Raw genomic sequence first — 14,063 nt, 5'->3', positions numbered from 1 at the left:
GTCCAAAATATTAAATTTAGACAAAATTTGCTAAGAAGAGGTAGATATACTCAGGTCGAATGTTTCTAATTTGTGTTTACTTTCTTCGTTCAGGTCATTAGTCTCTCTTGTTTTGTTTTGTTTTAGAATCAAGTACTTACAGAAGTGACTATGTGAAGGTTGCCAACACCCCCACGTAGAAGTGATTCAGTAGTTTTGACAGATCTCAAACATGATTTGAGGAGGCTATAGCTAGTTAAAAGACAGCAAAATTTGATAGTAAATTTATAATAAAGTAAAATTTAAATAAAAAAAAAAATGCAGCAATTATTATAATACAAAGTCAGTTCATAGAATTATATTCTATCACTTTGTAATTATTCAATTAATAAACTGTTATCTGAAAATTATCAAAGTGCAATGGAGCTTCTACAAATAAAGATGATATACTAAGCCATATTTATGAAGCATTAGGTTGTCTTCTGTCAATATTTTATAACATTTTGAAGAGGAATTAATTATGATACTACACATAATTCAAATATATTCAATACAATTTTCTTTTTCTCTTAAACTAATGTTATAGCAATAAAAAATTAGTAAAAGAAATCAGTGTATAGTGATGTTTTCAATTTTATAATCAATCCCCAAATTGCTTGTATAATATGAGTCATATGAAACAATCATTCTTGAAATTAGTAGAATATGATTGTTTCATGACAACTGTTTCATAAAATATAGACCACATACCAAAACTGTTTCATAAAATATAGACCACATACCAAAACTGTTTCATAAAATATAGACCACATACCAAAACTGTTTCATAAAATATAGACCACATACCAAAACTGTTTCATAAAATATAGACCACATACCAAAACTGTTTCATAAAATATAGGCCACATACCAAAACTGTTTCATAAAATATAGGCCGCATACCAAAACTGTTTCATAAAATATAGGTCACATACCAAAACTGTTTCATAAAATATAGGCCACATACCAAAACTGTTTCATAAAATATAGGCCACATACCAAAACTTCTCTCACTAGCCAGCCTCTTCTTTTTAGATGGCTTTCGTCGAATGACTGCCATTTCATTATTTGAATCAGATTCGGATTCAGAGCTACTGGATCTGATCCTGCTTTTTTGTCGGATACTGTGAACATCATCATCCAAGTTATCAGAAATGTCCATGCTGCTCTCTTCATAGTTAGTGGTGATTGGTTGGCTCGCTGCTTGAACAAGCTTAAAAGAAAAATTTCAAAAAAGGATAAAAAGATTTTTAATACAGTAGAACTCCTTATATATGAAGATTTGGTCACAAAGTCTGAATTTATATTTAAAAAAATAGAAGAAATAACATCAAAATGAAAGTTATCATTTATTTCTTTTTGTTTTTGCAGCACAAAAAAAGCAAAAACGCAATGTTGAAGACAAAATGTAACATAAGAAGATAATCTTATTTACAATTCTATATTGTTGATAAAGAATATCTTAATACTGTATGATACTTTAAATATTTTAATTTAATGATATATGCAATTCAAATAAATCGAAGAAATATTGTTAATCTCTGCTGCAAAATGATTCTTCATCCTCTTTTCAATCTCTGCTTCATTTCATTCAACATTCGTTCAACAATTTTTTTTCAGAGATATAATTTTACACCACGTATGCATTATTGCATCACAAGACTGACATTTTTAATGTCAGATAAAAATCAAAAAATAATATGTAGTTTATTAAGCATGTGGCTGTTTGATAATTGGATAATTATGCCATTGTTTTTAATTGTATGAATTGACATAGCTCGAAGTTACCTTGATTTGAAGTTCCCATGGTTGGTAGATATTTTCTTTCTCCATCACAGGTTCTATTAAAGGCTCCCATACACTTAGTTTCTCATTGAAGTAGGCAAGCTCTGCTTTGAGCTCAGATTGGATTTGTAGCTGAAATAAAAATAACCAACATTTTAGAAATACATTAATAAAACAAAATAAAAAATCTTAACATTAATTTTTAATATTTGAAAAAAAAAACTGATTACCTGAGTTGACCAATTTTGTATTCGAGCATCTAAGGAAGTTTTTAAGAACAAGAGAGGAATTTGTGTATCCTGATTTTCCACTTCAAAAACCATATCCAGTTCTCCAATAAGTATGTGGAATTTTTCAATATGTTCACCAGCAGATACAAATCGTTTTCCAACGTTTGAAGTGCCTATAAAAACCAAACCAACAATATAGTTAAACTAATCAGTGATATAATCAGGCATGTATTTTGTATAAATAAGATATATCTAGCAACATGATTTTCATTGACTTTAATTTTTTAACAAATGATATGAAGTTATGTGTATTCATCTCGTAATGTTTTACTTTTTGCTATTATATAATAAAACTATGCTGTTAACACAGAGTGTAATGTACAGTACGGCTTGAAAAGATGGAATTGATGTGCATGCAGAAATTATGAGAGAATGAAGAAGAATGGAACAGGCAACTAAAATCATGGACCTTAAGTCAGTTTACCTTTAAATTCATGTGAAGAAAAAACTATGGCATTATCAATTGGTCGAGAATATAGGTTATATTGTTTGACCAAATTAGAATTTGGTCTAAATTCTGCACCAAAAATTATGACGGCAGTTCTTAAGACCATGTGGATCAAAGATGATGTGATTAAGAGAGCCACCTGTTCTTATATCGATGATATACTAGTGGGCAAAACTGAGGTGACGGTGGAAAGGGTGAAAGACCATGTAAAAGCATACGGACTGACAGCCTGTCTGAATCATTGGAAAAAAATTGGGATTGAGATGCAGTAGAATAAGGCAAAAGGTTGATGTTTTAACGAGGAAACAAGATCCTCAAAGCCAAGGATGGCCTAACCAAGAGAGAACTTTTTTCGATATGCGGAAGATTGGTTGGCCATTACCCTGTAGTCGGGTAATTGGAGACTGTGTGCAGTTTTATCAAAAGGCAGACCAGTATGAACCGATGAGATGCAATTGACAAAGAAGTACTGCTTATGATACAGGAAGTCATTGCGGATGTGAAAAAAATTAACCCTGTAAAAGGAGAATGATATATAAAAGAGAGCAGTGAAGGGGTAATATGGAGTGATGGGTATTGCTAGAAATAGGAGGTGTAACTGCTGAAAATGCTGCTTGGCTGTGAAAAAAGGATGATAGCACCCATATTAATGTTGCAGGGCTCGATGCTGTGATGAAGGGCATTATTCAGGCTTTAAAATGGAAAATGGAGCCTACAGAGAGTAGATATTAGAAAAAACTCAGCGACAGTAGCATCATGGGTTGAATCATAAGTTGAATTATGGGTTGAATCAGGAGATAAGCAGAGCAAAACAAGAGAGGCAGCAGAGATGCTTATCAAGTGTTGACTTGTAACACTGGGAGACTTGATCCGAGAATTCAGACTGAAGGTGTTACCTTGGTCCCATCGCAGAAAAATAAAATGGATAGACTAACCAGAGTAAAGAAAGCCTGCCTGAAGGAAAAGAAAGATATGGCTTTGATGTGCTGTGTAGCAGAGCAGCTAAAGGACTTGCATAAGATGTATCATTTTGAAAAGGAATGAATTCTATATCTAGCAAAAAAAGTGAATCTGTACATCACGTTAGAAGATGTTCAGGAGGTAGTGGAGCAATGTAGGGGATGCCAATCAATTGACCCTGTGCCAGCTAAACATGAAAGAGGGGATTGCATGTTGCATAAAATTGGCAGCAACTGGCCATTGATATGATGCATTATCAACACGAACTGTATCTAACTATGATTGACTGTGGGTCTGGGAGGGTAACAATATGGCAAAAAATCAGAATAGGAATAGGTGAAGAGTGTTGTTGGCCAAAATGAAACATCAGTACCGCATCAATCTGTCTTTACATATGAATTTCGACATGCGTTGGCCGTCACAGAGAGAGTGGAACAAGCATGAGTGGAAATCATGGTTGTTGAAGAGGTGTGGGTGAAGCCACCCAATTCCTGTTATATAACCCACTGGGGAAGAGGTACTATAACTGAAGTGCTCTCCAAGAACAAAATGACAGTTGACGGAATGTTACATCACATCTTCGACATATGGAGAGTTTCCTTGCCAGCAAAGAAGGTTGATGAAGTTCTGCAATAAGAACCAATTTGACGGTCGCACTGTGAACGAAGATGCCCAGCATGGATAGTGGACTATGAGGCCAGTTATTGTTCTTAAAGATCAAGGGGGCATATGATTAAAAATTAGGACAAAACTTGTTTGTGTGCAGTCTGTGGAGTGCTCTGTAGACGAGAAAAAACAAAAAAAAAAGAATGGCCGCCTTTCTCTTTATGTACTTGTAATGTTGTCACATGACATGCAAATGAGATGCTTTTGGTTGAATATAAAAAGCTTGATTATTCAGTGACAGGATCATTATTGATTTGGATGTTAGCGGAGCAAGTTTTGATAGCAAAGCATCATGATTTGGAGTTGAGTTTTGGCAGTAAAATGTTGAGATTCGGAGTAGTGCGGTTTTGGCAGCTGTGTGTTAGTTAACATTTTTATCCACAATTTCTCTGCTCTTTTTTATAATTGTGAGACAGACAAACTCCTCCTTTTTTAAAAACCTATGTCTAAAACCAAAATAGAAGTAACCTTCCACACCCACCACTGTTACAGTGTATTCCCACTTTCTATTTCTTTTACAATTTACAACACCCACCCTCTCAAAAGCAAAGTGAATGGAAATGCAAAGAATTTTGTCGTGAAGCAAAAGCATGTGGGGGAAAAACCATTAAGAAAATCCATTTATGACATTAACAGTTGACAGTAAAGATGTAAAGCCATTACATCTCACTAATTGTGCTGTGATGTGAATTCAGGTAACTGTCCAAGTACCATGCACCCCAAGCGGTCCACAAAAACAAACAGAAAAAGGCAGACCCTTGAAAACCTATGCTTGGGCTATAAGCCGAGATACATATCTTTATATATACACTAGCATGGGTGGCCGGCATTGCCCGGGTGTTTAGAGGTGTATGTTGAGCAAAAAAAAAATTTTTTTAAAATGTGGTAGTAGGACGGCCGACTCAAACCCGTACCGCAAAGGAGGAAAAGAACGGGGAAAAAAACCTGATGTCTTTGCTGTTACGACCACCACCAAACTAAAAGTGATGTAGGTTTTAATTAAGGCTAGACAATCGAAAGGAGAGGATGACTTTCGAAAATATTGGCGAAAAAAGCGATCCTCACGCCCCGTAAAAAAGTTTCCAGTTGAAGGTGAAGATATTAATGTTTTTAGCCAATTTTTCGATATTTGTCGTCTGAAAGGTTGAACTTTAAAACGATACTGATCTTGTAAAAATCTGTCACTTCTGTCAAAGGTTTTAGGCAGATATGCAAACATACATACATACATACATTTATATATTAGTAACTCAAATTTTTGACCCAAACCAATTAAAAATCTTGCCCTATCTCTAAATACCCTTTATGTAAAATTTCAAATGTTTATACCAGAAATTGTCTGAGTAATTTAGTAGAGACCGAAGTGGTTACATTATTTTTTTAACTTTGACCCCCTATTATGACCCCATAACATTTGTTTTGGGCTCAAATCAAGTTATTAAGTTAGATCAGTGGTTCTTAACGTTTTTTTACTCATGGAACCATTTTCCCTTATTTTATCTTGGTGGACCCCTTGATAACTCATAAGACAATTTTCTATTTTACACTCATATAAATTTTGAGGTTTTAATAATAAAAGAAATATTATATAATTAAGCTTTATTTTTAAATGAAAACTAATTTAATGCAAATAAAGTATTCTACAACAACTATAATAATTATGATAATAATGATAATAAGTTTTATGTTTTGGCTGTGGACCCCCAGAAATATTCCATGGACCCCTAGGGTCCATGAGGACTCCGGTTGAGAACCCCTGAGTTAGATCCATGTCCAAGGAACCTATATCTAAAATTTCAAGTGTTGGCGGATGAGTTTAGTAGAGTTCTCCAAGGTCAAATCGTTGAACTTTGACTCCTTAATAGCCAAATTTCTGGCCGAAAACAGATTATAAAGATTTTCCCAAATCTCAATACCCTGTATATCAAATTTCGAGTCTGTAGACTGAAAATTGACAGAGTTATTGTGTAGGGAAATGTACACACACAAACACAGACAGACACTTTCATAGATACTAGCATTTCAGCCCGGCGTTGCCCGAGTATTTGGATGTGTATGTTGAGCAAAAAAAAAAAAAAACAAGTGGTAGTAGGAAGGCAGGCTCGAACTCGTACCGCGAAGGAGGAAAAGAATGTGAAAAAAACTTGACGTCTTATACCCTGTATATCAAATTTTGAGTTTGTAAATGAAAATTGACAGAGTTATTGCATAGAGAAATCTACACAGACATACAGACAGACAGACACGTTCACTTTTATAGATATATAGATATCTGTATGTATAAATTTAAAGAATATGGTGAAAAAGGGTGTTACATGAGGGACATTAGATTTTACACTGCCTTTTGTGGTGTCACTATAGTTTTCCCCTGAATAAAGAAACTATGTGATCAAGGGCTCTGCATGTGTTGTGTTGTGTTGTCTTTTATCCATTGCCCTCCACATTGATAAATTTTAAGGAAACAAGGGGTGAGGCCACCCACTTGAACTAGAGTAATCCTTCCTTGTAGAAAAAAAAGAGAGAAATGACCATTCTTTATCCAGTTGGGTATATTGTATGAAGATTCTTTTGGAGAGAATGAACCTTGTTGTGTAATAAAAGTATTTTATATATATACTAGCATTTCAGCTCAGCGTTGCCTAGGTGTTTGGAGGTGTATGTGGATCAAAAAAAAAGTGGTAGTAGGAAGGCAGGCTCAAATCCGTACCGTGAAGGAGGAAAAGAACAAGGAAAAAAACCTGATGTCTTTGCTGTTATGACGACCCCCAAACCGGAAGTGATGTAGGTTTTAAATTAAGGCATGGCAAACGAAAGGAGAGGATAACTTCCAAAAATATCGGCGAAAAAAGCGACCCCCACGCCCCGTAGAAAAGTTCCCAGTTAAAGGTGAAGATATTAATGATTTTAGCCAATTTTTCGATATGTCATCTGAAAGGTCAAACTTCAAAACGATACTGATCTTGTAAAAATCCGTCACCTCTGTCAAAAGTTTTAGGCAGACATGCAAACATACATACATATATACATTTATATATTGGTGTTGCAATATTTTGGACTTGTAATGGGGTATGATCCCACACAGTCGGAACATGCGTGGCGGACACTTTTTGAAATGGCAAGATGCCTACTCATTGAATTAAAACTCCCTAAAAACCTCTGGACGTATGCACTTATGGCGGCAACAGGTGCTTTAACAATTCACTATCTAAAACTCTATATGAACCTTTCTGCGGTAAAAAAACAAATTTAAGCAGAATGCATATATTTGGTTCAACTTGCTTTGCATATATAGAGAAAAAGAGTAAATTGAATATTTAAGCCGACAGAGGTATATTTCTTGGATACGATAAAAACAGTCCAGCCAATTTAATATTTTTTTCAGAAAAAAATAAAATAAAAAGAATCCGATGTGTAAAATTCACAGACACGTTTAATTTTACAGACGAAAACCTGTCATATGAAGAAGATGAAATTATATTACCTCAAATAATTAGAACAAACGAAAACAATAAAAATGACGGAGACGAGAGTGTCCATAATGATGATGATGATGATGATGATGATGATAAAGTCGAAAGATATCCCAAAAGAAATAGAAGGCGACCCGATTTTTTTGTGGTCGACAATATAAAAGATTATCAAATCGACTATTGCTATTCAATGGAAAATGCGCCAAAAAGCTTCAACGAAGCAATTAATTCAGAACATTGTGATGAATGGAAAATTGCCATGAAAAAAGAAATAGATGCCTTAACCGAAAATGATACCTATACGGTAATGCCTCTCCCAAGAGATAAACATGTTATTTCTACCAGATGGGTCTTTACAAAAAAGAGTGCAGCATCAGGCATAGGACAGTACAAAGCAAGATTTGTTGCTAAAGGGTTCTCTCAGATTTACGGCATAGAATATTTTTCTACGTTTTCACCGACCACAAACCTAACGACAATCAGAATTTTACTGCAAATCGCATCACAATATGACCTAAACATCCATCAAATGGACGTAAAAAATGCTTATTTGAATGCCCCAATAGACTGTGAAATTTATATTACCCCTCCAGAGGGATTTATAATGAAAAATAAAAATAGCGTGTGGCGACTTAACGAGTCATTATATGGTCTAAAGCAGAGTGCTCAGTGTTGGAACACAGTATTTCATGATTATATTATTAAACAACAATTTAGACAATGCGCTGTAGACCCCTGTTTATATACCCAACACAAAGACGTTAAACTACTGATTTTGGTTTTGTGGGTCGATGATATTTTAATCACATCAAATTGTGACATAATGTTAACTGATGTTAAGAACAAATTAAGTAAAAGATTCAAAATGACCGATCTTGGCAAAATATCCTGGTTTCTGGGGATAGAATTTACTCAAAGCAAAGGACTTGTTACGATGACTCAATCGAGATACATCAACAAAATACTATTAAAATTTGGAATGGGAGAGTGCAAGAAACGCTCTACACCGGTCGAAAATGATATCAATAAAAATATACACAGAGAATCTTAAATAATAAATGACACACAATATCGCGAAATTATAGGCAGTCTTATATATTTAATGACTGCAACCAGGCCCGACATATGCTACACAGTCACAAAACTGTCACAAAAATTATCACGACCGACAATGAAGGATTTAAACAGAGCTAAACAAATCCTGCGTTATTTAAAAGGAACTAAAGAACAGAAGTTAGTCTTCAGAAAATCAAGAAATCCCCTAAAATTAGAAGGTTTTTCGGATTCAGACTGGGCAAACGACAAAGATCGCAAGAGTGTATCTGGATATTGTTTCAGACTCTCAGAAAATGGGCCTATTATTTCATGGAAATCTAAAAAGCAACAGATTGTATCTCTCTCTACGTGTGAAGCAGAATTTATCGCGATCACACACACGACCCAGGAAGCACTCTACCTTAAAAATATCCTAAAGACTATTTTAGAGCCAGAATTAATTAAAAGCCCCGTAGTAATTAATTATGATAATCAAGCCAGTATAGTCTTAGCACAGAACACGATAATCAATCAAGGATCTAAGCATATAGATATAAAATACCATTTCATAAAAAATAAGATAAAAAAGGAATCCATTATTTTGAATTACATATCATCAGAACAAAATATCGCTGATGTATTTACGAAACCCGCAACAAGGATAAAGTTACGTTTTTTCTCAAAACTTGTCAGGGAATTCGACTTTGTTTTTTTCCCTGCCCTGTATGTATATAGATTTCTATATATCAAAAAAAAAAAAAAAAATAGTCCTGGACAAGAGGTTAAACTGTATCCATTTTATTTGTATTAACACTTTCACCTATTAATGTGTAACTAATACTTTTGCTTAAAAAAAAAAAAAAACTCTTTGTAATTTTCCTTTTTGACATTTGAACACAATTAAAAATGGCGTCTTTTTAAATGCTAAAATTCTAAGATCCAAATGATTTCTAATTCTTGTTATGTCTAAGTGAATATAAAAATATATATTTATTTTTGAGCAGAACAAACACAAGGGACTTCCCCATTATAAAAAATAGGGAGGATGTTGCAATATTTTGGACTTGTAATGGGGTATGATCCCACACAGTCGGACAATTCTATTTATAAATGATGCTGCTAAGAACTGACGAATCAAATTAACTACATTCTGCTACCAACCAATCAGAAACCAGAATTGCTTCATAAATATTAAACCTTTTCTGGAGCAATTTCATATGTTCTTTTCCGTCTCGACACGGTAAGAATATTTTGCTCTGTGGAACTGTCTACTACAAACAAGTCACCTCCCAGGACTTGTGTGTAACAGCGAACCATCTGAAACTATTCTGAAACTAAAAATGGCTTACACTTCTAGAATTGGTAACTAAAAATTTTCGACCCAAACTGATTAAAAAGCTTGCCCTATCTCTGAATATGCAGGAATAACCTTTTTAGTGACACACAATATGGTTTCCGCTCTGCAAGATCTACCGCAGATGTGCTGACGGTTATATCGCACAGGATTAGTGAATCTCTTAACAAAGGCTTCCTTTCTAGGGCAATTGCTCTTGACATATCAAAGGCCTTCGACAAGGTATGGCATAAGGGTCTGCTTCACAAGATTTCCAGCTACGGTATAACTGGAAATGTTTTCTCAATCATTAAATCATTTCTCTCCAATAGGCACATAAGAGTAGTGGTAGATGGACAAAAATCGGAGGCCTGCAATATAAATGCTGGAGTCCCTCAGGGGTCAATCCTGGGCCCAACTCTCTTCCTGATCTACATCAATGACCTCCCTAAACACATACTTAAATCATTCGTTGACATCTATGCTGATGACACGACCATCTACGGCAACACATCAAAGGCTGTAAATGACAAAGTTCTCTCTGATTCTCTCTCTTCTGATCTTGAGCGTGTGGTTCAGTGGGGAAAGATGTGGCTGGTTACCTTTAATGCATCCAAAACCAAACTCCTATCCTTACATCATCAACGCTCTGATCCCCATCTGGCATCAATTGTGATGGATGGCTCTCGTCTGGGTGAGGCCCCGTGTTTTGACAAGCTTCTGGGTTTGACCTTTACTCCTGATCTGAAATGGAACACGTACATCAAGTCTGTTGCCATGGTCGCTGGAAAAATGGTGGGATCCTTCTACCGCTCCAGAAGATATCTCACTACTGATGCAATTCTCTATCTATATAAAAGCCAAGTACGTCCAAGGATGGAATACTGTTACCATATCTGGGCAGGAGCTGCTAAAAACAGCCTATCCTGCCTTGACAGAGTACAAAATAGACTTCGTGGCTTAGTGGGGGATGCCCTTTTCTCTACCCTGCAACCTCTCTCCCACAGAAGAGACATTGCGAGCCTATCCTTGTTTTATCGTTATTTCCATGGCAGGTGCTCGTCTGAACTCCAATCCCTGGTCCCCCCTCACCAATCTTTCACGAAAAACACCCGTCTAGCTGAATCCACTGTGAAAAATTTCCCCCACTCTTCATTTGTGCCTAAATCAAAATGTGGATTCCATGAACAAAGCTTCTTTCTTAGAACTGCACGCATGTGGAACTCTGTTCCGTCTGCCTGCTTCCCACCGGACTACAACTTGGATGTCTTCAAGTCCAATGTTAACAAATTCCTAATGAACCGTCCCCTTAAGTAAACACTTCATCAAATCTCCACACTAACGTAATGTACTTGCAATAACCCTTATCCCTGAGTGGCTTCCGGGCCTTGATAAGTGGTGATCACTGTGTAAAAAAAAAAAAAAAAAAAATGTAAAATTTCAAATGTTTAGACCAGAAATTGTCTGAGTAATTTGGTAGTGACTGCAGAGGTCAAATTTTTTAAAAACTTTTACCCCTTAATATTTATTGTTTTGGGCTCAAACCAAGTTATTAAGGAATTTTTATCTAAAAGTGTTTAGACCCAAAATTGTTGAAGGAGTTTGGTAGAGTTCTTAAAGGTTAAATTGTTGAACTTTGACCCCTTAACAGCCAAACTTTTGGCCAAAACAAAGATTTTCACAAATCTCAGTACCCTATATATCAAATTTTGAGTCTGTAGACTGAAAATTGACAGAGTTATTGCATAGGGAAATGTACACAGACACACAGACATGTTCATTTTTATAGCTATACTAGCATTTTAGCCCGGCGTTACCTGGGTGTTTGGATGTGTCTGTTGAGCAAAAAGAAAAAAAATTGGTAGTAGGAAGAGAGGTTCGAACCCATACCGCAAAGGAGGAAAAAAACGGGAAAAAAACCTGACGTCTATGCTGTTATGACCACCGCCAAACTGGAAGTGACATTTTTAAAATTAAGGCTATACAATCGAAAAAAGCGACCCCCCCCCTGTAGAAAAGTTCCCAGTTGAAGATGAAGATATTAATGTTTTTAACCAATTTTTCGGCATTTGTCGTCTGAAAGGTCGGACTCTAAAACAATACTGATCTTGGTAAAATCCATCGCCTTTGTCGTTTTAGGCAGACATGCAAACATACATGCATACATACATAGATTTATATATTGGTAACTAAAAATTTTCAACCCAAACCGACTAAAAAGCTTGCGTTATCTCTGAATACCCTTTATGTAAAATTTCAAATGTTTAGACCAGAAATTGTCTGAGTAATTTGGTAGAGACCGCAGAGGTCAAATTTTTTAAACTTTGACCCCTATTATGATCCCTTAACATTTATTGTTTTGGACTCAAACTCAGTTATTAAGTTAGATGCATGTCCAAGGAACCTATATCTAAAATTTCAAGTGTTTAAACCCAAAATTGGCAGAGGAGTTTGGTAGAGTTCACAAAGGTCAAATCGTTGAACTTTGAACCCTTGACAGCCAAATTTTTGGCTGAAAACCAATCACAAAGATTTTCCCAAATCTCAGTACCTTGTATATCAAATTTTGAGTCTGTAGACTTTAAATTGACAGAGTTATTGCGTAGGGAAATGCACACACACACACATACACACGCAGTTATGTTCACTTTTATAGATATATAGATAGAAACCTTTAGTTGTTGCGTTTTGCCATTTTTGTCATCTATGTGCTTCACTTGGTTATTTCATCATGATACTGATCTGAACTAAGATAATGTGTCATATGAGCCATCATAATATATCACGGCTGACATATTATTGTTTTATTAATATGTTATAAGAATGTGGGAAAATACTGTCAATTTCGTAGGGTCATCAGGTCCTGCACAGGGAACTTATCCCAAACTCAGTTCTCCTGGCTCATATTGTTACAATATTTAGACATGTTTTTTTTTTTTTTTTTTTACATGGTAGTGACCATTTATCAAGGCCTGAAGGCCACTCGGGGATAAGGGTTATTGTGTGTACAGTAATCAATGGGATTATATTGTAGTAATCGTTAGTAATGGAGATTTGATAAATTGGATTACTTAAGGGGGCGATTTATCAGAAATTTGTTTATGTTGGACTTGAAGACATCCAAGTTGTAGTCAAGTGGGAAACAGGCAAACAGAAGAGAGTTCCACAGGCGTGCACTTCTAAGAAAGAAGCTTTGTTCATGGAATCTACGTTTTGATTTAGGCACAGATAAAGAGTGGTTTCAGCTAGACAGGTGCTTTTCGTGAAAGATTGGCGAGGGGGGACGAGAGATTGGAGCTCAAATAAGCACTTGCCATGGAAATAACGATAAAACACAGACAGGCTCGCAACGTCTCTTCTGTGGGAGAGAGGTTGCAGGGTAGAGAAAAGGGCATCCCCCACTAAGCCACAAAGTCTATTTTGTACTCTGTCAAGGCAGAATAAGCTGTTTTTCGCAGCTCCTGCCCAAATGTGGCAACAGTACTCTATCCTTGGACGTACTTGGCTTTTATATAGATAGAGAATTGCATCAGTAGTGAGATATCTTCTCGAGTGGTAGAAGGATCCCAACATTTTTCCAGCGACCTTGGCAATAGATTTGATGTATGTGTTCCATTTCAGATCAGGAGTAAAGGTCAATCCCAGAAGCTTGTAAAAATATGGAGCCTCCCCAAGACGAGACCCATCCATTTCAATTGATGCCAGGTTTAATAAGGTTTTAGAAATTAACTAAATCCTCTATCACATGACATGAGGCAATTATTGCCCTAGGCTGTCCCCAAAATGATATAGTTGGAATTTAATCATGACTAGGAGCATGTAGGTCAGAATATAAGTTGATAACATTTCTTTAACATTCAGATATGAAAAGCATATGAGAACTACTACTCTTGTGTATAAATCCTATATGTGTATAACGCTATCTTCAATATGTTGCCAATCTATCTATATACCTATAAAAGTGAACGTTTCTTTGTGTCTGTCTGTGTACATTTCCCTATGCAATAACTTTGTCAATTTTCAGTCTACAGATTCGAAATTTGATATACAGGGCACTG

The 14,063-nt window shown here is 35.6% G+C and overlaps 1 protein-coding gene across 5 annotated transcripts in view; it reads right to left on the bottom strand.

Moving 5' to 3' along the window:
* LOC145286018 (intermembrane lipid transfer protein VPS13A-like) overlaps positions 1–14,063 on the bottom strand; it is a 965,259-nt gene that overhangs the window by 367,518 nt on the left and 583,678 nt on the right. For all 5 annotated transcript variants that reach the window (XM_080134633.1, XM_080134635.1, XM_080134636.1 and 2 more), the window contains 3 exons: positions 2,034–2,206; positions 1,807–1,935; positions 1,018–1,231 (listed from right to left, as the gene is read on the bottom strand). In XM_080134633.1, the coding sequence (XP_079990759.1) occupies positions 1,018–1,231; positions 1,807–1,935; positions 2,034–2,206 (516 nt within the window). The remainder of the gene's footprint in view (positions 1–1,017; positions 1,232–1,806; positions 1,936–2,033; positions 2,207–14,063) is intronic.

Source organism: Euprymna scolopes, chromosome 10 (assembly GCF_053919585.1).
Source record: "Euprymna scolopes isolate OS-2025 chromosome 10, ASM5391958v1, whole genome shotgun sequence".
Taxonomy (NCBI): Eukaryota; Metazoa; Mollusca; class Cephalopoda; order Sepiida; family Sepiolidae; genus Euprymna; species Euprymna scolopes.
Note: the sequence above shows the minus strand (reverse complement) of the source record. Positions and strands in the feature narration are given on the sequence as shown.